Raw genomic sequence first — 27,948 nt, forward strand, 5'->3', positions numbered from 1 at the left:
GCTTACAGAATTTGGAGAGAACTGTGACTAGCCCAAGGTCACCCAACAGGCATCATGTGAAGAAGTGGGGAATGGAACCTGGTTTTCCAGATTTAGAGTCCACCACTCATGTGAAGGAGAGGAAAATCAACCCCAGTCTACTTCTATATTCTTCCTAATTCCCCTTAGAAAAAATGTTTGATAAGCGGCTGCCTGGGCATTGAGCCAACCTATGGCAGAAAAAAGGGATCCCCAAATCAGAGCTGCAGCATTCTCTTTTCCAGAACCATTAGTTGGTGCAACGTTTTCCTTTTCTGCATCTTTAGCAGGAAAGAGTGGAACTGCCCGGGGGGGGGGGGGGGGGGGGTATGGAAATAAAATTATTGGGGGCACTGAACTATTAGTGGCACAGAACCAGTGTATTGTAGTGGTTAAGAGAAGGTGGATTCTAATCTGGAGAACCAGGTTTGATTCCCCACTCCTCCACCTGAGTGGCAAAGGCTTATCTGGTGAACCAGATGTTTCCGCACTCCTACATCCCTGCTGGGTGACCTTGGGTTAGTCACAGTTCTTTGGAGCTCTCTCAGCCCCACCTACCTCACAAGGTGTCTGTTGTGGGGAGAGGAAGGGAAAGGAGCTTGTAAGCCTCCTTGAGTCTCCTTACAGGAGAGAAGGGTGGGGTATAAATCCAAACTGCTACTACTGCTACTAATCATCATCATCATCATCATCATCTTCTTCTTCTTCTTCTTCTTCTTCTTCTTCTTCTTCTTCTTCTTCTTCTTCTTCTTCTTCTTCTTCTTCTTCTTCTTCTTCTTCTTCATGTTTTGGATGCATCCAAATGAATTCAGATGTGACCATTTTCACAATTACAGACTGCTTTCTTACCACTACCCAGCATCTGCTTAAAGACCCAAAGTTAAAAGAAGGAAAAAAACGAGATTTTTGACGTGTGACTTGCTACTAAGGTTTTTGTGTGCTTTCAGTGTATCCTCTGAATCCAACTAACCTTATTGTCAGTTTTTGCAATCATGAATACATGCAGAGATGTAAAAAGTACACAACATAGCCTTTCTAGATGTATAAACAATGCATTAAATTGTGCAGGCACGAAGAAGATGTGCAAGAAATTTTGTGCTTGAAAAGTAGGTCGGTTTAATCATTTGGCCATAATCGAAGGAGAAACATGATGGTGATAGCAGTTTTGTTTGTGGACTGTCCAAAAGGGGCTCCAAGCTGCTACATAAATTTGTTACTTATTACCCAGGGCGCAAATGCAGGTGCAAAGCTGTTCAGCACCAGACAAATTTCAACACAATACACTGAGTCGAGCTGATAAGAAATTCCCCTGAACTGTGAGGAGGTTCAGGCACAGAAAGTTCACCTGGTGTTCATGTTGAAATTCTCTATTGCCCAACACCAAACTTCTATCAGGAAAAGAACCCAGACGGAGACCAGGAAAGCAGGACTCCTGCAACTCTGGCAACTGTGGTAAGCAAAGCACGAATGCAGCTTTTCATACATGGGGAGAAGTTGTAATATCTGACGTAGCACCCTCCTAGCATATGGTGAGATTTTTAAAAACGTCCTTGATTTTCCAAGCTAAGAACTTTGTCAGAAAGTTTTTTTATAAACATCACTGGAAATCCTTTGCAGACTACTTATTGAGAACATATTCAAACAGAGAAACAACGGCAGGATTCAAGGGTTAAATGAAAACAGCGTATTGGATTAAGACAACTTTATAAGGACCAAAAGTGGGCAGGGAAGGGGGGGATGTAGATATTAACTATAAGCACGGAGTTAGAATTATGCTTGGATCCTTAGTGAGGTAGCTGGAAGTCACTATATATGTGTGTGTGGGTGTTTATGTATGTTTTTTCTCTTTTTCCGTCTTTTCATTCGGTATTACTATTATAGGAGTAATTGGATTCTTTATCTTACAAATGCATATATATATGCATTTGTAAGTACAGCCTGACACTCAGAAATGAGACTTCCATATCTCCATGCCTGAAAAAGCATCACTTTTTAAAGTCCTGACTGCCACACTGCTATATGGGCATGTGCAAAAGGAAGCAAACCCCCTTAAGTTAGCAGGGCCTCCTCCCAGACTCAAGCTTAGCTGCAGAAATTTGATTCCCTGGGAGTTCACTTGGGTCCATCAGGAGTGGCGCTTGAAGGGGGAGGATCATGTTCCTTCTGTGTTTCTCCCAGCAGCTGCTGCTCTGAATTCCCACCTTATTCATTCTGAGGAACCAGCCAGGGGTGGCAGCAATAACTGCAGACTGCTCCAGTCACAGTGGCAGGCCTTTGTTGAAACTGATTGTGCAGGGGGGGGCCTCTCCCCTCTTCCATCACCTGCAGCTTTCTTGAGGAACATGCAAGGAAAAACAGGAAGGAATGGAACTGATGACAAAAATGCGAAAAATCTCATGAACAGTAAAACACGGCACTAGAAGTAAATAATGAAGCAGGGACCAGCTTCTCTGAGCCTGTGCAAAGTACAAGGCCGTGTGGCCCCAGAACTTGTTTTCTATGCTAGGACACAGCCCACAAAATGCAAAGAGGCTTTTCCCCCTAGTCAGCTGACCACCCCAGTAATGCCAGGTGGCGGCATAAAGTGCTGTCAAATTGCAGTCAACTTATGACAACCTTGTAGGGTTCTCAAGGCCAGAGAGGAGTAGAGGCGGTTTGCTATTGTCTGCCTCTGCGCAGCAACCCTGGACTTCCTTGGCGGTCTCCCATCCAAGTCCTAACCAGCACTGGCCCTGCTTAGCTTCTGAGATTGGGCTAGCATGCTTAGAGACAAAAGTAGTCCCCTGTGAACTTGAATGGCCCTGCAGAGACAAAGGGAACAGTAGAGGAAGGGCTGTAATGAGGTGATATGGTTCCCCTACCAGGGGCATATCTGCCAGAGGGACATTGGGTGCGGGGTCAATTGACTCCGGGTGCCACCCATTAGGTCATATGGGGGGCACAACATCGCACCTCCCATATGACCTGAACGAGCAGCCAGGCCAGGAGGCTGCCGCGGGCCTGCCAGCCGCCCCTCAGCTGAGAACCTGCCGCCCCAGAGGAGGAGCAGCTAGGCCAGGAGGCTCCCGCCAGGCTACCCAGGACTACCGCTGCCCTCCTCCACCTGCTGAGGTAAGTGGAGTGCAGGGGGGGCGCTTGGGCAGGTTTTGCCCCGGGCACCATTTTCCCTCGGTACACCTCTGCCCTCTACCCAAGCTTAGCCTACAGAAATCAGCAAGGGGGAACCTAGAAATGAGCATGACCACTCGCTACAGACCAGACCTCTTCCAAAGCAAAAAAGCATCAAGGGCAACGTGGAAACATGTGGCTGTCTTTCAGGTGTGGGGATGACCCTGGCTCAGCTAGCAACCAAACAGGCAACCAGAACGACGCAGGGCAACCTCCGAACGCAGGTTCATAGCCTCAGTGGTGCAAAAAGGGGCTGAGCCCCGTCAATCATTTGTCATGCCCTTCCAGTCAGCACTAGGGTTGGTGTGAAACCCAACACAAGTCTTTCAAGTGTAAATTCTCTATGTTAAAAAGGGAAGGCCCTGAGGTAAAAAGTGAATCCTATCACAAATCGTCCCAATGTGAATTCTCTATGCAATTGGCTAAAACAGAACTAGTGGTTAGCAGCGCTGAAGAGTCCTAATTTTAAAAGGGTGGGGAGGGGGATGTGACATAGGATGTCTGAAACTTTTTTGCACTTTCCTAATTTTTGTAATCTTAGGCCTATTGAATTGTTTATTAGATCTCTCCCTCTATTCAGTTATGTTGGTTTATACACCTTGAATCTCAAGTACAAAATTGGGAAATAAAGAATGAAGCATAAATAAGTGATAAGGAAAATAAATAATGACGGGCTGACCACAGCTTACTCACCCCTCCCCAACGTTTTCTGACTACAGGCCTGTCCCAGTGTCTCTTGCCTTGAGAAGCCTATGGGGTCACTATATGTCAACTGTTTATTGACAACACTTTACTCACACACACCCAGAATCAACAAAGAGCCTCACTTCCCCAGCCCCCCACCCCAGCCCTTGCTCTCCTAGACCCACCCTAAAGTTGAACAGTCAAAGAAAATTCTATCTAGACCAAAGGTGCCTGGCCCAGCCTTGGAGAAACCAGGAAGGAGATTCGGTCTTCAGGTGAACAAGTATATTTCTGTGTAGGCAAATCATCCTCCTCATTGCAAAAGCCGATTTGCATAAAGGCCAGGTGTTCTCAGAAACCCAAGCCCAGCCCCTGCCTTCACAAAGAAGCGGTTTCACAACTCTGCCAAGTATTGGAATGAGAAAAAAGGAAGTGGAGCCATTTGAACCCAGAAGGGAGTTTGTCGCTTGCCAAGGAAGCTTTATCCTGTTTGAGAATTAACCTTGCCCGGGGGGGAGGAGTACATGGGATGTCACAGGTATAGTATGGGGAAGAAATCCCACGCACACATAACATACAGCTCAGCTACAAAAGGCAATTCATTTCAATGCAACCACACCAAACCTAGAGCTGGATGTTGTGGTTTTCCGGGTTGTATGGCCGTATTCCAGTAGTATTTTCTCCTAACGTTTCACCTGCATCTGTGGCTGGCATCTTTAGAGGATCTAGGGCTGGATCTTTCTCGTTCCAAACAACCCCTAGAAAGAAATTGGTAGCACAGCTGAGAAACCATTAAAAGACCCAAGCCACTGGAAAGCCTCAGCCCCACAGATGTCGGTGGGAGCAGCTGGGCAAGATTTCTTGGCAGGTTGCTGTACTTTTCAGTGCAGAAGGCACGAGAAAACTTCCCAGGGGGTTGTGCCTTAAATTCTTTGGCACCCTCCAGGAAGCAAAGTGGAGGGGGTTGAGAGAACAAGTGAGAGGATTTTCCCAGCTGGAACAGCTGCATGGAATTGTCGGACAGGATAAAGAGGTATTGAGTGGTGAAGATGGTAAACTATGAAGGTTATGTGTTTGTGTAAAGTATTATCAAGTCACAGCTGACTTCTGTTGCAAGACAAGAGGTTGCAAGACAAGAGATGAAGAAGGGTGGTTTGTCATTGCCTGCCTCAGCATAGCCGCCCTGGACTTCCTTGGTGGTCTCTCATGTAAGTACTAACCAGAGGGGACCCTGCCTCACTTCTGAGGTCTGGTAAGACTCAGATAACCTGAACCATCTACGATTGGGTGGCACAGAGCTGCAAACGTATTAGTGTACCCAGAAAACTTGACTTGATTTGTTGTGGGAATCAATGCAGATAACAGAATTGTTGTTTTATCCCATGCATACACCCTTTACATTCACAGCTGTTCATTCCTGGCCCCAGATAAAACCCAGGTAGAAGTGAAGCTTCAGGTCAGCAGTGGTCTTTCTAGCCTGCCCTCTTGCTGAATGGACTGTGTGGTGCTGTACAACGTAATGGCATCTGCTCATCTCAAATCAAATGGACTTGATAGGGGTTGAAATTAGTGCTTTTCTGCAACAGTGTTTATGCACCAAAGAATCTCTGCAGCCTGAGATCAAAATCACAGCAAGAGGCTCAAAAAGCACAATCAAGTCAGTGTGTTTGGGAGAGGGGGGGGGGGGATGAAAGCAGTGGCAGGATCTCAAATTGCCTTGCACTAAAGTGTAATCAAAGCACACTAACTTGGGAATAATTTTTTTAACTGCTGCATATCTCATTTTTGCAATTTGTTTCTATAAACTCTGAACCGGCTATTTAGTGTGGGGTAACAGTTAGTGTCATGCCCCAGCCTCAATTCCCACTCTGCCATGAATGCTTGCCAGGGGATCTTGGGCCAATCATGCCCAATCACTCTAACCTACCTCACAGGGTTGTTGTCAGAGTAAAATGGAGTCGAGGAGAGTGATGCAAGCCACTTTGGATCTTATTGGGGAAAAAGACAGAGCAAAAATGAAATGAAGAAATCAGTAAACCTGATACTGGCTTAGATTAAAGGACTCGCCTGCAGATCTTTGCCTTCGCACAGTCTCAATGAAACCAAGCTGCGCTTGTGCAATGCACAAGTAGCAATCCGCTTTAAACTAAGCACATGCAAGGGCTCATGTGGGTGTTTCTTTTGCACTCCCAACATGTTTAAACTGGGCATCACATGCATACACACTGATATGAGAACCACTTCCCTTTACATGTGGCTGATGGACAGCTGAGGATATCAAAATTGAGTAGGTTTCTGCTGCCACCTGACAATGGGCCGCTTATCCGGGAAAGGTCCACACATTCAGAGCAGTCCCAAGAACACATTCCTGATGTCCTTAGTTCTGCTTAGGAGGGCAGACAACAGATCAGTGCTTTTATCAAACAGAAATGCATGATGAAACAAAAAGACATTTGTAAACCTCACCTCTAAGAACCTGGTCACTTCTGAAACAGGCAGTACCCAAATTCTGCATTCCACTCTCAGTTGACACAGGATACACGGAAGACGAGTTGTACTTTGCAAGCGGTTCCTATTTATTTATTGAGTTCATTTATACCCCACCTTACTCATCAGTGGGGGACCAAAGGCTGACATTATCCTCTTCTCTTCTACCCTCACAACAGCCCTGTGAGGTAGATCAGGCTGACAGCAGGTCACCTATACTGCAGACCGAGGGTTAGATTCTAGCCCGACACTCTTAGGTCCCTTCCGAACATGTAGAATAATGCACTTTCAATGTCCTTTGCAGCTGGATTTTACTGTGCGGAACAGCAAAATCCACTTGCAAACAATTGTGAAAGTGGAGTGAAAGTGATTATTCTGCATGTGCAGAAGGGGCCTGCAGCTGGCTGATCTTAAGTTGTGTGGCGCCTCAATTTAGGTCCAAAAAAATCTCAAATACGGCTGCGATTTGATGCCAAACAGGGATTCTTAAATGCGAGTCTCTCTCTTTCTTTTTGGCCTACGCGTAAAAATGTTAAGAAGAAGAAGAGTTTGGATTTATATCCCCCCTTTCTCTCCTGTAGGAGACTCAAAGGGGCTTACAATCTCCTTGCCCTTCCCCCCTCACAAACAAACAATTAAGCGGAATAAAGGCGGCGTCCCGGAACGCACAGCCTCTGCAGGGGCTGCGCGAAACCCCAGCCCCACCACGTGGAAGAAGAGCCCCCCCTCCTCGCCCCCATGCAGCCCATTCTTCTGCCAGGTCCCGGAGAAAGGGCTGAGGCTTCGGAGGCGGAAGCCTGTCGCTTCAAGCCCTCCCCGGAGTGGCGAGAGGCGGCGCTGGAGCAGCCCCACGCGGGCGGGCGGGTCAGGAAGCGGCGGCCGCTGTCCCGCCTCTGGGTGGCCTCCTTCCAAGCTCCGGTATAAAGCGGCGGGCGCGGCCAGCTTCCCGTTGGCCCCATGGAGGAGCGGCGGCAGCTGGGTACGGCCGACAGGGAGCTTCAGTCTCGGACCTCCGGCCGGGCCCTGGCGCTTCTTGGACTGGGGCGGAGGGTGGCTTGGCTTGGCTCGGGGACGAGCGAGGAAAGGGTCGTGGCGCTCTTCCGTGCGGGGCCTTGTGCGGGGCGGTGGAGCGCTGGTTGGTGGGGAGGAGCTTGTGGGGTTGGCCGGGGGTGCAGCTCTCCGGACGCAGGTGCGCAGTGGGCATGAGGAGGAGGGGAGCGCCTGCGCCGCCGGGCGTTTTGCTCCTGCCTTGCCCCGGCGAGAGTTGAGCGCCCTTCTCTTTGGCTTGCAGGTGGCGGGGCGCACTGAGGACGCGCCAGGCCATGGATCTGGACGGCGTCTCGCCCGCCCGGGGCTTTCCCGGCTGGAGCGACCCGGGACCGTCCCGCCCGCGCCCGCAGAAGGAGCCCCGGGAGAGCGCGCCCTTCGAAAGCGGCTACCTGAGCCTGAACGTGGCGGCGCCCTGTTCTCGGGGCAGGACCCCGGAGGAGCAGCACGGCGCGCCCAGCCTGGCAGACCCCGAGCTGCAGAGCTGGCACGAGCAAGAGCGCGCCGAGATGCAGCTGCGAGTGGACTTCTTTCGCAAGCTGGGCTACTCCGCCGAAGAGATCTGGGTGGTCCTCCAGAAGCTGGGCTCGAACGCGGACACCAACACTGTCCTGGGGGAGCTGGTGAAGCACGGCGTGGCGGCGGGGGAGCGAGATCCGGCCGACGCTGCACAGGAAGCCCCGGAGCCGCCGGTGCCTGCGCAGCACAGGAGCGTCCTGCCTGCCGTGCCTTTGGAGCGGAAGGAGGACGAGAACTTGCGGCCTGTCGTCATAGATGGAAGCAATGTTGCCATGAGGTATGATCCTCCTCTCTCTCAACCCCTGCCAGCATTACCTCTGGCTGTTTTGCTCCTAATCCCGGTCTGGGGACTCTCTGCAAAACTCTTGATAAGTTCAATTTCCATGGATTGCCAGGCTCTGGCCCCCCTGATGGGCTTCATTGGCTGTCTACTGAGAGCAGCAGACCATATTCATAGCACAGATCTATTCTCTAGCTGCCTTACCCTGGGGAAAGGGTGGACTGCTGCTCTCTGGCATCTCTACAACCTGCTTCGTTGGCTGTTTGCCGAGAGCAGTAGACCACATCGACAACACAGTTCTGTTCCCCAGCTGCCCTACCCCGGGGGAGGGTTGTGTTTTCTGCTTTGGCTACAGCACAATTTAAAACCTGCCATGTTGCCAAACTCCTTTATGTAACGTCGCCTCGGATGTGGCTTGGCAAGTAATTTCACTCTACGTGTCTTTGGAAGAGGTGTGGGGTGGCTGGTCATGTTGTGACTTCTCTGCCGAGGCACGGGCTTCCGGATTTTGGTCATAAGGCTGCACCGTGAGAAGATTCAGGAATGTGTGGTATAGCTCGATCTCCGTATTTGGATGGGAGACCACCAAAGAAGGGTTTGCAGAGGAAGATGGTGGCAAACCACTTCTGCTTCTCGCTCGCCTTCAAACTCCTGTGGGGTCATCATAAGTCAGCAGTGACTCAAAAGCATGTTACACAACATACACACACAAGGGAAGGTTTAGACAATGTAGGGCAAACTCTGTTTTTGCCATCGCTGCCCCATCACAGTCCAGGTGGAACAGAACTGCCTGGCTTGAAGGAGTGTCGTGTGTGGGAAGGAATCTGATAGCCAGCCAGTATGGTATGAATGGTTATAGTGCTTAATTAGAACTTAGAGGATAGTAGAAAGTGCTGTCGGGTCACTGCTAACATATAGGGACCCCATAACGTTTTCAAGGCAAGAGACGTTCAGAAGTGGTTTGGTATTGCTTGCCTTTATATAGCAACCTTGGACTTCGTTTCCAAGATCTGATGAGATTGGGCCATTCAAGTCAGCACAGCACAGGGGAAACCCAGCACCCAATCCTTACTCTGTCAAGCAGCAGATTTGCAATGGGATCCTAATCAGAATTGCATCTTTCAAGGACCTTTGAATTCAGTTAATTTGCAAGGATCTATCTCTGCTTTGGATTGCCCTGTTGGTCACTTAGATCAACAGGCTGACTCCAGCTTGGCCCAGAATCTACCCTAGAATACAAGAATATCTCTGAGCATGTCCAGAATGAACTTTAGTGAGAACCCTCAATTCTCTCACGTGTCTGGGATTAGAAGGGATTTAGAGGCTGTGATTTTGAGATGGACTTGAATCTCACCATCTCTTCCTTCAAAAGCTAATACCTGACTTCCCAGGCTCCACCTGCATTTCTTCTACACCACAGGTGTCAAATTCACAGCCCTCCAGATGTTATGGACTGCATGATGCTGGCAGGGGATGATGGGAACTGTAGTCCATAACATCTGGAGGGCTGCGAATTTGACACCTATGTTCTACACCCATGAATTCTGCAATTCTGAGGGTGCTAAGTGCTGTTTGACTGATTCCCTGCACAGATTCCATTTGCAGGTATTCAGAAACTTCCCAGAGTGGAGTTCTGTGCCAGTCTCTAGAACAGGTGTGTCCAACTTTGGCCCTCCAGATGTTCATTGACTATGATTCCCATCAGCCCCTGCCAGCATGGCCAATTGGCCATGCTTTTATTTATTTAAATGTAAATAAAAGGCAATGGTTCAGGGCAGGTCACAACACAAAACATTAAAACAATCAAGTGAACTTTAAAAGCAATATACAGTAAATAATTAAAACCAGTAAATAACAATACTGGGTACCAACACTAGCAAATTAAAATTCGATGCCACCATGGTGGCAGGGGCTGATGGAAATTGTAGTCCATGAACATCTGGAGAGCCGCAGGTTGCAGACCTCTGGTCTATGAGATTCAAACATCCCAGACCAAAAATCGCTGCTTTTTAGGACATCATTCCTATCACAAAGTTCTGTGATGCTGAGAAAGGGAAAGCTAATCTCTTCTCTCCCACACCCCCAAAGCTGGGACAAGAGTAGATTCTGAAGCAGAGAAAGGTCTCAGTCATGGGGTGGGGGCACAGTTCTTTGCTGCCTGATGTGGCAAAATTTGGGGTCTTTTAGAAGTTTCTAAAAGCATCTGCAGGGGTGATGACGTCCCCTTATTTTGGGATCATGAACTGTTGGTGTATCCACATTCATTGCACTTGGGGATTAATTTGAACATTGGGGAGAATCTCGTGGGGGGGACAAGGGACACCAACCCACCCACCCCCTTGAGATGCTGTTCAGTTTCTTCCTCTGGAGCTCGCTTGGCTGTCAACCATTTGCATATTTTTCCTGATCTCCAAAGGTGCTCATTTCCCCTGTAGCTCTGGCATCTCTTTCCAGGATTCCCCCTTGGCTGGAGCAATTTGCATCCTGAACCAAGCTGGATGTTTTCTGAGCAACCTCCCTCCCTTTCCTCCATTTGCTCAGGAAGGGAATTTTTACTGGGCAACTTCCTGCAATGAGTGTAGTGAGAAAAGAGGCCTTATGGATTCCCCGGGATTAATCTGCAGCAGCAGCATGCAAATCATGACGGGGTGTGTCTCCGGGAAAGAATTGGTCTCCACTTCCTTCGAAGGGAATTTTTCACAGCTGTTGCCACATCAGATGAGCCTGTTCACCTCTGCTCTTGCGGCTCCACGGGGCTTCTAGAAAGCAGAGTATGCAAATCCTCTGAGCGTGAGAGAGGAAGAAACAGCATGTGCTTGCTTGAGAGAAACCCATGTTTGTGCTTGGATTTAAAAAACCTTCCTGTTTCATCAATGGGATATCATACTGGATTCCCCAAAGAAGTATGTGTGTGTTTGTCTCTCTTGCTCAGTTGATCAGTAGTAGCTTCCCCTCTTTCAGGAAGTGTTTGGGAGGCCAAAGGGGCACAGGAAATCCATTGCCTTTTCAAATCAGAGAAGAAAACTCAGCTAAGCTGTGTTTCCGGAAAACTCATTCAGTTCTCTTGACACTTGCTTGGCAATTGTAACCTTTTTGAACCGTCTGGTTCAGAGAAACCCCTTTCCAAGCTCCACTGGGTCCAACTCTGTGGTATATTGAAGGTTTACCTTATGGCAGCTGCCTTCTTTTTTCTTTGCCGACCAGTCATTTTCGGCATCCTATGGTTCAATTAAGCACTTTCCCAAAGGTCTTTCTTTGCATGTATTAACTAAGCTTCCTGTAGCTCTTTCAAGAAGGCTGGTGCTGTTACAAACCATAATCCACAGGAGGTGTTAGGCGGAATGTGGTTTGCTTTTGATTTGTGGGCCACCATGGCTGCAAACAACTTCTGGTATCATTGCAGACGGAGAGCGTGGTGTACCTGTGGTCTGTGAATTGAGTGAGTAGGACTGGCAGGACTTTTTTTCTAGGCCTGACCCACAAGCAAGTCTCAGCTCAATCCTAACTTGTTGATAGATCCACAAGGTGGTGTGGTGTGTGTGTCTCTATGTTATGGGCCTTGCTCCTGGCTGCAGAAATTAAGCAGGTAAAGAAGAGAGAGAAGAAGAGTTTTGGATTTATACACCCCCTTTCTCTCCTGTAAGGAGACTCAAAGAGTCTTATCATCTCCTTTCCCTTCCCCCTCCCCACAAACAACAAACACCCTGTGAGGTGGATGGGGCTGAGAAAGCTCTAAAAAGCTGTGACTAGCCCAAGGTCACCCAGCTGGCGTGTGTGGGAGTGTACACGCTAACCTAGTTCCCCAGATAAGACTCCACAGCTCAAGAGGCAGAGTGGGGAATCAAACCCGGTTCTTCAGATTAGAGTGCACTTGCTCTTAACCACTACGCCACTGCTACTTTCCTTGGCATAGAGAGGTGGTGACCAGGGACACTTCATCCACTCTATTGCTTCATGTTGGAGGGCTTTTAAGGCACAGAAATAGGTGGTCTGTCACAACAAAAAACTTGCAACCCTGCTAGTGAATTCAAGACTGGGCTGAGACTTGACTTCCTGCCTAGGGGACAGCCTTTGCTTTCTGCATCACCTATGGAGAAAACAGCCTGGGTTTCAAGGTGGAACAAAAGGAACTGTTCCTATGCAAGTAAAGAAGGGCATGTTTCCATTCGTGTCCTGAGCCCTGCCTCCTGTAGCACTATGAGTGGATGCATTTCTCTATTGGTATCAAGGGCAAGGATCCAAAATACTCCTGCATCTAGCAGGGGGTTGGGCTAGATGGGCTTTATGGCCCTTTCCAACTGTACGATTCTATGAACTGAAAAGGTCTGAGTGGGGAGTAATGAGGCTGACCACTTTCTGGGAGTGCATGCATTTTCCCTTGCGTGGTTTATTCAGCACTGCTGGATGTGCCCCTCTTTTGTGGGAGTTGTACAGTGGAAGTGTGGAGCTTTCACATCACTAAAATACTCAAGTTCACAAAATGGGGAAGGAATAGTTGGAGTGATGTGATACCTGATGGAGCACTGAGAGCCAGCGTGGTGTAGTGGTTAAGAACGACGGACTCTGATCTGGAGAACCGGGTTTGATTCCCCACTCCTCCACATGAGCAGTGGTCTCTTATCCGGGGAACTGGATTTGTTTCCCTGCTGCTCCACACAAAGCCTTCTGGGTGACCTTGGGCTGGTCACAGTTCTCTCAGAACTCTCTCAGTCCCACCTACCTCACAAGGTGTCTGGTGTGAGGAGAGGAAGGGAAGGAGTTTGTCAGCCGCTTTGAGAAACCCTTACAGTTGAGAAAAGCGGGGTATAAATCCAAATTCTGCTGCTGCTGCACTGATGGCACTTAAAAGAATTCCAGTCCATAAGTCCCAAGAAAAAGATTTGCAAATGGGCCCTCCTGAGAAAGGCTGTGGTTCAGATTGAAGCTGTTTGAGAAGAGTTGTGGTGAACTGTTGGGGGTAAGAGCGGCAGGCAATCTGAACATGGGCAGACTATGCTATGGTCCCACATGGTTAGGGATAAGCTCTGTCTTGCATTAAACTTCATTTCAGCGAATGTGACCTTCCACAGGGACATTCACAGCAATGGAGCAAGTTCTGAATGTTGTTCTTTTGTGACAGACCAACACGGGTTGGCTACCCTCCTGAACCACACTGTGATTGTAAATCTGTGCTTAGAGAAGGCAGGAGTCTTGGGGTGCATTTGTTGTTCCTGGCTGCACCAGAGAAGGGAAAGAGCAGAAGTTGTTCTTTCTGCCAGGTCATAGCCCTTCCCTGGAGTTTCTGAACCAGGGAAGGAAGGCCGGTCGGTCACTTCCTCCCAGCATTCTGCAACTGAGGCTAGCAGGTAAAAGAGGGGGGGGGAGGCCTTCTGAAACAGAGCCAACTACAACAAGCTAGACTGCTATTGTGCTGTGGTAGCGCAGCAGGCTTGCAGGTTCCTGCCAGGGGGAAAAAAAAAGGGCTGGGTTTGTTTTGATCGGGGATTCCCCAGCGATTGTGTATCCCGTAACAGGTTCTAATGCAACAAATGCTCCCAGGTGTGCTCAGTCAGTCCTGCGGAGCTGAACAAGCAGCGTCTCTCTGGGATTCGGTGGCAGACCAGACAAGTTGTCATCATGACGAGCTACAAGACACACAAAGAAATCACTTGCTTTTTATAGGTCTTTCTGAACTGGGGCAGGTGTGGGCAACATCTAGGGCTGGATCTTTTTGAAACTCCACAGTGGATTGGCCTATGAGGGCATTTGCCCATCTGTCTTCCCAGGGGTTCATGGTACAAATCTCTGTTAATCCTGGATAACCAGGGATATGAAGCCAGGGCTTTGGAAGATTTGGCTTCCAGAGGGCCTATGGGATCAGGCCGCAGGTTTCTAGAAGTCACGACAGAACTGGCTCCCTTCAAGCAGTGGCTGGATGAACGCTTGTCTGGGATGCTCTAGGCCAGTGGTTCTCAACCTTCCTAATGCCGCGACCCTTTAATACAGTTCCTCATGTTGTGGTGACCCCCAACCCTAACATTTATCCACTTTACAGATGGAGAACACTGATGCAGAGAGTCTTAGGCGACCCCTGTGAAAGGGTTGAAAGGGTTGTTCGAGCCCCAAAGGGGCCCCAACCCTCAGGTTGAGAATCACTGCTCTAGGTTGCTCCTGCATTGGGCAAGGGATTGGACTAGATGGCCTGTATGACCCGCCAACTCTGTGATTCTGTGAGCTGAAAAGCTCTGGAAAAGGCCATGGTGTCTAATAATCAACAAGAGGCTTTCTTAATGGAACATTCAGCTTGCCCACACACATCTCCTAACTCAATCTCTTCCAAGTAAAATAAGGCACTATCTGAACTGCTATACAGTCCCTCTCTTGAAAGCCTTTTAGAATAAGTGACTCCAGAGCCAAATGTTTTGGGGCTCGTTTGTTTATGTTTGTTATTTGAAAACCCCATATGGATTTTGAAGGCAAGAGCTGAGCAAAGTTGGTTTGCCACTGCCTGCCTTTGCATAGCAATCCTGGACCTTCTTGGTGGTCTCCCATCCAAGTACTAACCAGGGCTGACCTTGCTTAGCACTTCGAGACCCTGGGCTATCCAGGTCAGGGCCAAAAACGAGCACATTGAATCTTTTAAGATAATGTGTTGTCGAAGGCTTACACACACACACACACACACACACACACACTGTGTAACACACTTCTCTCTGTGATACACCTCTGAAGATGCCAGCCACAGATGCAGGCGAAACGTTAGGAACAAGATCTACCAGACCACGGCCACACAGCCCGGAAAACCCGCCACAACCAGTTTAAGATAATGGGGTTTTTTTTCTTCATTGTGTCTGAAGAAAGAGAAGCCTTCTCATTTGCCTCTCCTGTCAGGAGCCATTATATTTTGGCAAGCCTCCGTGGCATAGTTGGCAGGGCTCCTTTGCTGGGAACAGGAAATGAATTTCACCCTCTGATGAAACTGCAAGAGGAATTTGAATTTTGCTGCACTGTATAATTACCCAAATGAGATTTGGACCCAGCTTTTTTTCTTAAAAAAAAAGCAAGAAAGCAAAAAGTTTTGCTCTTTAATCCAGAATAATTGTGCTGGGGATGGAGGAGTTTATTAGCTGCCATTATGTGGGAAGGTGAAAAGAAGAAAACTTGTACCAACCAGGCTACAATAATTACTTCAAACATTTTTGTCTCCCATTGGAGTAGCAATTTACTTATAAGTAACCAAAACATTTCGTGAAGCATAAGAATAAACTAATTGCAGAGCGCTGTCCTCCTCCTTGATTATAAGCACTACTGTACTTTAGAAAAACCTTGACCTGCCTTTAACAGCCTTGAAGTATAACGAGGCCAGTTACTTATCTAGAATCTGGCCAGCTGTTATCTTTGTGTTAAGATTATACTGCTGTGCCATTCTAAACTGTATACAAAAAGTTTTTTTCGTTACTTCAGTGGGAGAGATGTAATAATTTTTTCCAAAACATCTTGTTATTGTATTGTAAAATTATTTTGGTTTCTTTAAGTAAATTGCTATTCCAGCAGGAGACAAAAATGTTTGAAGTAATTATTGTATCCTGGTTGGTACAAGTTTTCTTCTTTTCACTTTGGTTGTGTACCTTCCCCTTTTGCATAGCATGGAATTATGTGGGAAGGGGCAAGAATAGAATCTGGAGTGCCTATGAAGAGGTGGATGGGCTGCCCTGGGGCCCCACCACAAATCAGTCAGTGCACCAGATCTCTCCAAATCTGAGCTTACCAGTTTATTGGCACTCATGTTGCAGATTAACTGGAAGTGGGGAGGGGTGGCAGAAGATGCTGTTAAGGCCTGGTGGGCTTGCAGCAATCCTATAGGGCAGTGGTGGCGAACCTTTGGCACTCCAGATGTTACGGACTACAATTCCCATCAGCCCCTGCCAGCATGGCCAATTGTCCATGCTGGCAGGGGCTGATGGGAATTGTAGTCCGTAACATCTGGAGTGCCAAAGGTTCGCCACCACAGCTATAGGGTTTTGAAGACAAAAGATGCTCAGAGCTGGTTCACTGTTGCCTGCCTTTATGTAGCAAATGACCTCTCCACATCAATCCTTGAACTTCTTTGGTGGTCTCCTACCCAAGTCCTTACCAGGGCTGACCCTACATAGCTTCTGAGAGGAGAGCATGGGCTCGCCGCATCCATCCAGGTCTGGTTGTGGTGTGTGTATGGGAGGGGAGATTTTTTACTTTGTAGCAACAAAGCAAGAGCTGAGACCGAGAGGTTGGCATGTGTGAGGGTGAAAACTGATGTTTGCTGCTGCTAGTAGTAAGAAAACCATCAAAGATGCTTTTGCTTTGCCTCTGGTGAAGGGCCTTACGCTTGAAGTGCTGCTCAGCCAGCTGGCTTTCAGTCGTAAACAGGAAAGCACCCTGAGTTTTTAAGAACTTGATATAAATGGATTTGGAGAGCTTATCTAATCACCAGGAGTGAAGGGAATAAAAATCTTTGGCCGTAGATGCTGCTATCTCTCTGGAAAAATAAGCTCTGTGTTACCCACCTCCAAGTCTCTAGGGGTCCTTTCACACTGGGGTGATTTTTCCCAGCTGTCTAGTTGCTGATGTGATTCTGTGTGAAATCGCCTTTGCAACAGATTTCACACAGCCCAGAGTAAACCTTTTTTTAGTCCTGGCTTCCCTCGCATATCTGATGTACGCTGAAGCCTCCCCCACAGTGTCCTTACATGATCCTCGGGATTCTCTACCCACCATGTTTTAGGTTTTTAAAAAGAGGATATGTCGTGCTGCATAGAAATAATGCAATATGTTTTTAGCAAACTGAAATATGTTTGCAGAGACACCTTCAATGATTCTCGGAAAGACAGGCTGAGCTGAGAATGAGTATAGAACAGAATCATAGTATCCAACAAGTAGAGTTATCAGCTGGGTTTAAAAAAAAACCACAAGCAAACCTGGATAAGAGTGATGTGGTACCTTTAAACCCTAAAACAAAAATATATCTTATGTTATGTTGATTTCTGGAGGGACTGGCTCCCTACAATCATTAACACACGGAAGAGTTACTGAGGCACATTTCACCAATGGTGTTTCCCCTTAAGACTGGAGGCTGCTTATCCCCACAGCATCTTACCTGGAGTATACTGAGTTTTAAATACAGCAGATTTTTAAAATATAAGGAGCAGACTACCCGTCTGCATACCAATGGAAATGTGTGTTTTAACAAGTGAATTAGTCAGGTAGCTAAAATGTGGGAAATCCTCGGCCAGTCTTCTGTTACATGGTTGTTGGCTAGGGATGAGACCCCCTTCATCAAGACCTTTCTGGATATGTTGTCAACTAGAATATCTGCTCAGAGGATTCAAGAAGCCGCCAGGCTGAGAGGCCTGGTCAACAGTTTAGTTTAGTTTAGCCTGGGCAAGGAGGAGGGGGCAGTTTGTGAAACTGTCAGACCTTCTTGCTGGAGAAACTGCATTTCTTGCTTACAGAGACATTGAGTAGCCAGCTGTGGGTTGGAAAATACCTGGGGAGTTGGGGGTGGAGCCTGAGGAGGGTGGGGTATGGTGAGGGGAGGGACTTCAAAGGGGTATGATGCCATAGTGTCCACCTTCCAAGGTGGCCATTTTCTGCAGGTGAACTGATCTCTGTCACTTGGAGACCAATTGTAATCCCAGGAGATTTCCAGCCACCACCTGGAGACTGATAAGCCAAAATTGTCAGCTGTGAGGGAAGAAGATCACACTTAAGCACAGATGTTTATGCCTGGGGGTAACTGGGGGTAACAGTTTCTGGCTTCCATATAAGGGGAAGAACAGATTGTGTTGTTGGCAGAGGGTGATGGTGAGTTGTTAAATGCAATGGTTGGCAAGGTAAAGATGTGTCAAGAATGTAGGCCTAGTAAGCTGTGTATGAGCAGGAATACAGCAACCTGTGACACATGGTGTCACATCTTCAAGGTGTGGGTTTTGACCTTTAAGGCCTTATGCGGCCTGGGACCCTCGTACCTGAGAGACCGCATTACCCCATATGCCCCTACTCGGCCTCTGCGGTCAGCAGAGGCAAATTTGCTGGTGGTTCCTGGCCCCTCAATGATGCGGCTGGCCTCCACAAGGGCCAGGACCTTTACGGCCCTGGCCCCAGCCTGGTGGAACACTCTTCCTCCAGCTGTCCAGGCCCTGCGGGACCTTGGTGAGTTCCGCAGGGCCTGTAAGACTGAGTTGTTCCGCCAGGCCTTTGGAGTGTCCAGTCGCTGAGTGGTCCCCCCCCCCTCATGCTTTATGCATTCTTTTACCATCTGAATTTTGGTTATCTATGTTACCCTCCTAGAGAGGAGTCTGGCCTCTCCTTCTTCTTTTTGGGGAGATTTTAATGAATCGGGCTATAGGACGCCTGTCATTGATCTGTCAACCGCTGTCTTAATCGTTTTTAATGGATTTTAGTTATATACTGATTGTTGTGTGGTCACTATTGTGAACCTTATTTAATTGTATATATATTAATGTTGTGCACCGCCCAGAGCCCCTTGGGGATGGGGCAGTTTATAAATCAAAAAAATAAAATAAATAAATGGATTGGCATCTGCAAGGAGGAGGAAGCAGGCTAGGCAGAGATCTTACAAAACCCCCAGAGATGGGATGAACTGGACGTTCTTTGTAGTAGCGGGGTTTGTACACATGTGGAGAGGCTAGAAGTGGTCAGCCAAGGAGATCAGTTTGAATCCCCACTTGCCAATTTGACAAAACAATTGAAGTCTTGGGTGGTGCTTTCCAGGTGAGCCTCCTTGAAAGAGGAGCACATCGCCCACCTGGCATGAAGGTTCTGTTGCGTGTTTAGTGTCCATTATAAGTCGCCCCAGTCAGAACTGGGACACTAAGCCTGTGAATCCTTCCTCCCTTCGCAGCCACGGGGATAAAGACGTCTTCTCTTGCCGAGGCATTCTGCTAGCCGTGAACTGGTTCCTTGACCGAGGACACACGGATATCACGGTCTTTGTGCCATCTTGGAGAAAGGAGCAGTCGAGGCCCGAAGTTCCAATCTCAGGTAAAAAAAATCTGGCCTTCTGCTTTCAAGGGGTTTAACAATCCCAGTTGATTCAGTAAATGGATTCAGATGATTTTTTGCAACTATTCCACTCGCAACTATTCGCAACTATTCCACAACAATCTTCCGTTCCTTGAACTTCTTGAAATGTGGCATTTAAGAGGTAAGGGGTTAGTTCTGTGTTTTGCAAAGGAGCAGTGGGATTAAGGTCTTCTTTTTGCAACTCTGTATGTTTATTTGGTAATTATAAGAGACATGTTATCTCTGCAGACACAAATTCGTGGTTTTGAGAACTGCAAAACTAAGCATGTGTGATAATATCTTCTAGATGGAAAAACTGCCCAAAATAATCTTATAGAAACCTCTAGAGAAGCATGAGATCGTTAATGGAATAATGGTATTCATTTACCAAAAAGAAATTAACCTTGCACAAATATATAGTCTCATCTCAAGTTACATAATTAAAATTAATCCTTATTTAATGATGAATACCTTTGGACTATGATGTATCTTAAGCGTAAAACCATTTAAACTCTTTAAATAGATTTCTTCTCAAAAGGCCTTTTATTTACAAAATCTAATTTAAATCCAAAAATCAATTTAAATTTCTATAATCTGATTTTTTTAAAAAAACATAGTGATTTTTGTCCAGCCTGGTTAGTTCCCTTCCCTTCATAGGGCAAGTTATACTGGTCAGAGTCGCAGAAGGCTTGCTTCAGCCAAGATGGCAAATTCGTATTTTTAATGTGTGCATCTTCTGGTTTGGTTTGGTTTGGTTTGTTTTCTGTCTCCTCGGCTTCAAGTCAGAAAAACAGGAAGAGATGGCAATGTAGATAAAGGAAAAGAAAGCTGAAAAAAACGCAATGCAGCTCTTGAGTTCTCAGAGAGAAGGTTGCGGGAGAGGAAGTTCACAGTGCCATGGGTGTGAAGGGAAACTCCGTTCGGGGATTATTGACAGATGGCTGCAGCTGGGTCAGGTTATGCTGCCTGCTCTCCTTTCCCCATGGTTCCGTGACTGATTTTTCTCCAAGGTGCCCAGTGGCTTTGTTTGCTGTGTCAATATCCAACTCTTACAAGACCTTGGCCAGGTGGTGACTCTGGTGTTTCCTGTTGCAGATCAGCACATCCTGCGTGACCTTGAGAAGAAGAAGATCCTTGTCTTCACGCCTTCACGCAGGGTGGGGGGCAAGCGAGTGGTCTGCTACGATGACCGCTTCATTGTGAAGCTGGCCTATGAGTCAGACGGCATTATCGTGTCCAATGACACCTACCGAGATCTGCAGATGGAGCGCCCGGAGTGGAAGAAGTTCATTGAGGAGCGCTTGCTGATGTATTCCTTTGTCAGTGACAAGTAGGTCTGTGGGAACTTGAAAGCAGAGGGAGGCAGGAAGCGCAGGGGCATATCACCCAGGGGGACATATGGGATCAAATGTCCCCGGGCTGCCGCCATTTAGTCACGTAGGGGGCAGAAAATTGCCCCCTCACCCCTCTTCCTTCCATAAACTGACTTCAAGACCTGGTGCAAAAAAAGTTGTTTGGTCATGGGGGGACGGGCGGAAAATGTAGATTTTGCACTGGGCTACATTTTCCCTAGATATGCCTCTGAGGAAGGGGAGAGGAAAAAGCACCCCCAAAATCTCTTTTCATTGAATTAGGGCTAGGGGAGGGAGATTTTCAACACTGGTGATGTGCCTGCGGTTCCTGTTAGTCTTCCAAACTGGACTGATGGGAGAGGGGGTGAGCCAGTTCATGAAGCATTCAGGTTACTTGGTACTCACAGCCCTGCAGCCTTGGGTTTCTTTGTTAATCCACACCCACACAAGCCCTGTTGTTGCCACTGCTGATAAGGTTGCCAGGCAGTGTTTAGCAACTATTTAATTACTTCAGTTGTTTATTTAAATGAATTTTATCGGTTATCTGTTATTGTTATTGTATGTTATTGTTGTAAGCCACTCTGAACCCTTGTGGAGAGGGCAGCATATAAATCAAATAAATAAATAAATAAAACTGGTGGAAGGGCTGGGAGGGCACAGTATCATGGGAGATTTTTTTTTAAAGTACAGCCTTGTGTACTTACTGACAAAGGGTAGCTCTAGGAATTGCCAGAAACTCTATGGAAAAACAATACAGTTTCTGATGATTCCTAGAACTTTTAAAATGTTGTTAGACTTAATACCCTGCCCTTCCCAACCTAGCCAAGGCTCAGGACGGCTTACATATTTGATTCTAAAACAATAATCATAAAACAGTTTCCAAATCAACGATTAGTGAAAAGATTATAAACATTCACAGATGACGACTAAAAAATGGTGACTAGAGCTACCCTCTGTCACTTCCAGTAAGTTCATAAAGCTGCATTAAAAAAAAAATCTCTGCAGCTCTGACCAGTGGCGCAGCAGTGGGATCTGGGGGTGTGGGATTCTCCATCCCTATTAGGTGCTTGGTATTCCTAACTGCTGGGCTACTCCATCCCTCCCTGATCCCCGTGTGCAATCCAAAGGACAGCACATCATGAGCAGAGAGGTGAGATGGCAGAGCTGATGGGTCCAGGCCGCTCAGATGACCTAAGGAAAGACTTAGCCCCCTCCCCACATCACTAGCTAGTCTGAAATGTCTTTCTATGGTTATTTCTGTGACCCTGACTATCAGTGCTGGTATCTATATGTTTTCCTGAACTAACCTGATCTTGTCAGATCTCAGAAGCTAAGCAGGGTTGGCCCTGGGAGGTATTTGGATGGGAACCTCTAAGGCAGTGGTTCTCAACCTGGGGGTCGGGACCCCTTTGGGGGTCGAACGACCCTTTCACAGGGGTCGCCTAAGACTCTCTTTATCAGTGTTCTCCATCTGTAAAATGGATAAATGTTAGGGTTGGGGGTCACCACAACATGAGGAACTGTATTAAAGGGTCGCGGCATTAGGAAGATTGAGAACCACTGCTCTAAGGAATACCAGGGTCATGGTGCGGAGGCAGGCAATGACAAACCACCTCTGAACATCTCTTGCCTTGGAAACCCCATCAGGGGTCCCCATAAGTCAGCTATGACTTGACGGCACAAAAAAAATCTGTATATTTGGTTTTGCACATGGGGGCAAAGCAAAGTGCTAACAACGTGGGCCCGTGGCAATGGCTCCTTGACAGGGATCTTATCTTGTTTTAGGTTCATGCCTCCCGATGACCCACTAGGGCGACATGGCCCCAGCCTGGACAACTTCCTGAGAAAGAAGCCGGTTCTGCCTGAACTCAGAAAGCAGCAGTGCCCCTATGGTGAGGCCAAGGGGCTTCCAGTCTCCTTTGTGGGGGAGGGAGACTGTTCAGGGTGCAGCTGCCCTACCAGGGTGGGCACAGAACTCCTGTACCACAGTTTGCCCTTTTCTTTCCCTTGCAGGCAAGAAATGCACATATGGAATCAAGTGCAGATTCTACCACCCTGAGCGCCTCAACCACCTTCAGCGTTCCGTTGCTGATGAGCTGCGAGCCAACGCAAGGCTGTCTCCCACCAGGAGTGCCGCCACCAAGGAAGAAGGACATGGGCGGCGCCCTGTGCAGGCTGAATTCTTGGGCTGCCTCGAGGGTGACAAGATCACCTTGCTGAAAGCCTCCACAGAGAAGAAAAGCTGTGTCTCTAAAGCAAAGCATGGGGATGCACCACCACCCTTGCCCAAAGGCAGTACTAGCGCTGGGGCGACCCCTGTTGGTAGCAGCAGCAGCTACCGTCCTCCAGAGTGGGACCAGCCACCCGCACTCTCCCCCCACATGGACTCCCTGTCCTATATGTCTCAGGACCACCTCGACTCTGGCATTGGCTCCTTGGAGAACCAGCTGTCTGAGATGTGGCCCAGCTCTTTGGCCTGCCACGGCAAGCATTCCCACCCGGAGCACCTGGGGATGACTGCCCACAGGGGACAGAGCTCAGCCTACCATCTACCTCCCGGCCCTGAGTCCAGTAGCTACAGCCACTACCAGCCCCATGGCTATCCCAAACCCGTCTCGGCACCTGGCTCCAACGCCGGCTTCTTGCAATACAGAACAGATTTGTCGCACCCCAGAGCAGCTCACTCCTTTTCCAGTTACGGCGTGCCTCCTGACTCCGGCGCTTCTCTGAGCCCTGGGCGGAAGTATTGGTCCGAGCCTTACCAGCCTCCCCCTGCAGCACCACAAGATTTGGCCAGAGCTCCCCAGCTGACCTACAATGACTCCTGCCAGTGGGCCTCAGCTGATCGCTTTGCTGAAGAGCGTGCCAACGTGCATGTTAAGCTGTGTGGGATCTTCCACCCTCACCTAGTGGATGCTGTCATGAGCCGCTTCCCACAGATGTTGGATCCTCAGCAGCTGGCTGCCAAGATCCTCACTTATAAGTCTCAGAATCCTCGAGTGTGAAGCTCTGGAGAGGCAGCAGATCCTGAGGACGAGAATCTCCTAAGGAATGCCCAAGATGGTTCTTGCCGCACCAAAGGCCACGGCAGATGGCCACTTGTGATGAGCAACTGCCCTGTTCTGCTCTGGTGTGCATTGATGAGGAGCCTGGGCCATTGCCAAGGGAATTCCCAGTCTGTCTGCAGGTTAGGAAGAATAGATCGGGCATGCACCTGTGAAGGTCCCCTAAGGAATGGAGTTGCTGGTTTTCTTGGGGCTTTCTGAAATTCCACTTTTCAGCATCCGCCTGCTGCAGTTACTGAAACAAGGTTGTATGGGAAAGATCAGCTATGAACTGGCACCACCCTCACAACAGAGCAAAAGGGTTAAACTGGGAGAAGGGTGTCTGACCTTGTTTAAAATGCTGGCTTCCTTAGGAAGTCACTGTCAACTGCAAAGTTTGGCTGGATCTGGTATAGTCTTTCTGGTATAGTCTCACCATGCACTGTAGATGTCGGGTGGGCATTCGAGGTTTGGATCCGGGCTTCCTCTTTGTTTCCCAGTCCCGGCTTCTAATGCCGATGGCTGCGTTGAAGAGTTTGGAAGTGAATGGATGGTTTCTCTGTGAAATAGCTGAAGAAAGCACAAAGGAGGCTTTGCAGAGGCAACAGATTCCTTGCTTCTGGCTCTCAAGTCATTCTTACCTGGCTGAAGCCTGCCAGACAACATGCCTTTGGGCAGAGCACAAAATTTGAATCCAGCACATACCATTTCACATTGCAATAATCTCAGCTTTCCTTTCAAGTTAAAAAAAAAGCATCAGCTTCTAGCCCTGTAACTACAGAATAACAATTGTTTGAAATAACGCTTGAAAGTGCCTTCTGAGACCTCCTCGCATTCTCCCAAGAGCAGACACTCTCAGGGTTGTGGGGCTTTTAACACTCTGTATAGCTTCTTTTCTTTCGTCACCACTAATAACAACAATTGAGTGCTGTGAAGTTGCAGCCATCTCAGTGCGACCCCATGAAGTTCCTCCTCGTGGGGTCTTCCAGGCAAGAGGTGAGCAATGGTGGCTTGTTATTGCCTGCCTCTGCACAGCAACTCCTGCCTTCCTCGGTGGTCTCCCGCCTGAGTACCAGGAGGCTGACGCTGCTTAGCTTCCAAGCTCTGGTGAGTTCAGGCTATTCAGGCCACCCCTCCCCATAACTAGCATCAGTGTACAAATTATGCAATGCAAGGCTGTCCAGTTTCTAACATCTGTTCCAGTTGTGCTGAACGTCAGCAGCCAGAGTTTAATTCATTGTCTTCTCTGGAAGTTGTTCCTTGGAATGTTCCTCTCTCTTCCTTATAGGAAATCTTCTTAGAAATTTGCTTTTAGCTTCCAGCACAGCTGGAGAGAAGTGGGAAGAGTCAGAGGCGAAGCTATGAGGGGGAAGGGTGTGTGCTGCACACTGGGCACATGCCTGGGGATGGAAATTGCCCCCTCCCCCCACCCACTCTCACTTACCTTAGTTCAGCCTGAAAAAGTTCCCAAGGTCTTCTGGGAAGTGTAGTTCCCACCAGGGGGCTTTTTCAGCCTGAACTGAACAGGCTGCTTTTTAGCCTGAACTTGTTCAGGCTGAACTGGGGGGGGGGGGGGGGCAGAGTCCACCCTGGGCACAGTTTGGCCCAGTTGTACCTCTGGAAAGAGTGCTACATCTATGGCTGCAAAACCCTTTGGAAGGCACTCTCTGGAGCCCCCTCTCCATTGTGTAGTTAGCAAAGCACAATAATGGGACTTTTGAACAGTATCACAGGGATACAAATGCTTTTGCTGAAACTAATTAGAGAGCAGGAAGCTGAGATGGCCGCACAAGGGCTCTCAATGCCTCTTTCAAACCCACTCCACTGATAGACTTTCTCCTGTACTGTACAAAGAGGCCTTGCTAGTTAGAGGAGAAGCTGGATTTAGTTCATTCTTCTGTTGGCTTGGTCTTGATGCCCAGTATGTCAACAGTGGAGGAAACCTCCACATTCAGAGACGGTAGGCCTCTGAATCCCAGTGCCAGCAGTCAGCATCAGGTGAAGGTCTCTGCCCTATTGTTGGCCATAGTGGCTGGTTGGCTACTGCTTGAGAAAGGATGCTGGGTTAGATGGGCCACTGCTTTTATCCAGTAGGCCTCTCCTTATATTCTTATTAACGGTTAGAGATTTTTTTTATTGTAATGACTTTTTAGCAATTGATTCTGGTCCCTGCCCTTTTTTTACAAGCATTCCAATTTATTTGCAGGCCAGGAGCAGTTGACCTGTTGATGCACATTGTATCCTTCCATATACGTTACGTATTCTCTTAAACAGTCCATCTTGTGGTTGAAGCTGAAACTCTCCCAGGTGGCGCAGAGGGGAGGGAAGAGTGGACAGCACTCAGCTTCCAGTTGGTGCGTGGGTTGCTGCCCCTTCCCTCTGCTGTGCGCCACGGGGTCAGATCGGCACCCCCATGGCACTGTGTGCCGCGGGAATCACACGGACCCAGAAACCCTGTATGTCAAGTATGATACACCACAGAACTGTGATGTTTCATGGTAGTAAGCAAAATGCTTTTTAAAATTGTAACCTTATAACTTTGCACCTTTTATTGTAAATTTCAGAAGAGATTGTTTTTACTGGTATTGTATTATATACAAAAGTTGCCTTGGCTGTTGCTGGTTTTCTTTTGTTTGCTCTGGACTTGACCATCCCTGGTTGAGCTCACACTGGTTCAGGGCTGCTATTCAGCAACTGGAGGCTGAGTTAAATAATAATTTTTTGAAAAAACAAAGACAATGAGCACGTCTTGAAGCTTGCTGTATCTTTTAAAAAAGATATTAAAAAACAGACTTGTCTCTTCGAAGCAATGATTGTGTTGCACAAATTAAAAAATGCTGGCTGCTCATAATGTGTCTGCCTTTCATTCTGCAGTGAGAGATCTTGAAAGGGTTGTCCACATGATTCCCCGCCCCCTTTTCATAGAATCATAGAGTTGGAAGAGACCCCAAGGGCCATCAAGCCCAACCCCCTGCAATGCAGGAATGAACAATCAAAGCACTCCTGACAGGTGGCCATCTAGCCTCTCTTTAAAAATCTCCAAAAGAGACTCCACCACACTCCAAGGTAGTGCATTCCACTGTCGAACAGCCCTTACCGTTCAGGAAGTTTGTCCTGATGTTTAGGTGAAATCTCTTTTCCTTCACCTTTACTCCTGGTTCTAGTCTCTGGAGCCGCAGAAAACAAGCTTGCTCCCTCACCAACATGACATCCCTTCAAATATCTAAACATGTCACCTCTTAACCTTCTCTTCACCAAACGAAACATACCCAGCTCCCTTAAGTCTCAGCAAGCAGAAGCAGCGGGCTGTTGTCTTGCTGCCATCCCTGCTTGGATTCTGAATAGGAAGTTGGAGGAAATGTTTGGGAGCATCTGTGAGCATAGACGCCTGCGAGGGCATCCTTGCCCAACAGCTGTTCGTACTGCCACAGAGCTGTCAGGAATCCCATCTTCATTCCCAGCTAGAGGCTGTCAAATTTGAAATGGTCACAAGTCACTCTCAAGATGTCGTCTTCAAGCAGCTGCTGGGCAAGCTGGTCCCCTGCCCTCTGTGTGCAGCAGAAGTGATAAGAGCCTGACTCCTGTCTTTGTCAACCTTCTGCTTGGGCAAAGGCTAGATGCGTGCAGCAGAAATTGGGGGGAGCTAAGGAGGAGTTACGGCTCAGTGGCAAAGTATCACCTTAGCATGCAGAAGGTCCAAGGTTCGATCACTGACAGCTACAAGGAACAGGCCGTAGGTAATGGGGAAGACTTCTGCCTGAAACTCATCTCCAGTCTGAGTAGATAACAACTAATCTTGATTGACTGGTGGTCTGGTTTAGTTCTGTATGTTCCATGCAAAGCGTGTACATTCAGGAGCCAGTTCTGGTGTGGGTATCCTAGGGCCACCAAGGTGTCTGAGCCATCAAAAGTTTTTCAGCGCCACAAAATGCCTTAGATTGCCAGTGCTGAGAAAAATCAGAATGAGCTATGAAGATGTTTGCTTCATCCTGCTGGATGCTGGTCACTTAAATTAGAAAAGCAAGAACCCATACCAAGGGAGGCTGAGACTTTTTGATGCCAGAGAATGAAAAGAAATAGTATAGTGTGCCATCAGAAGTCCCTGGAAGAAGAAGAGTTGGATTTATATTCCCCCTTTCTCTCCTATAGAAGACTCAAAGGGGTTTACAAACTCCTTTTCCTTTCCCCCTCACAACAAACACCCTGTGAGGTAGGTGGGGCTGAGAGAGCTCAGAAGAACTGTGACTAGCCCAAGGTCACCCAGCTGGCGTGTGTTGTACAGGCTAATCTGAATTCTCCAGATAAGGCG

General features: G+C 48.0%; 1 protein-coding gene across 1 annotated transcript; it reads left to right on the plus strand.

Annotated features, from left to right (window-relative positions):
- The first annotated feature begins 7,126 nt into the window (after nt 1–7,126).
- On the plus strand, nt 7,127–26,487 carry ZC3H12A (zinc finger CCCH-type containing 12A). The gene is made up of 6 exons (XM_048501906.1): nt 7,127–7,336; nt 7,649–8,200; nt 19,083–19,222; nt 20,339–20,573; nt 22,381–22,487; nt 22,609–26,487. The coding sequence occupies exons 2-6, from the start codon at nt 7,680–7,682 to the stop codon at nt 23,598–23,600; spliced, it is 1,995 nt and encodes a 664-aa protein (XP_048357863.1). The 5' UTR covers nt 7,127–7,336; nt 7,649–7,679; the 3' UTR covers nt 23,601–26,487.
- The last annotated feature ends 1,461 nt before the right edge of the window (nt 26,488–27,948 follow it).

Source organism: Sphaerodactylus townsendi, linkage group LG06 (assembly GCF_021028975.2).
Source record: "Sphaerodactylus townsendi isolate TG3544 linkage group LG06, MPM_Stown_v2.3, whole genome shotgun sequence".
NCBI lineage: Eukaryota > Metazoa > Chordata > Lepidosauria > Squamata > Sphaerodactylidae > Sphaerodactylus > Sphaerodactylus townsendi.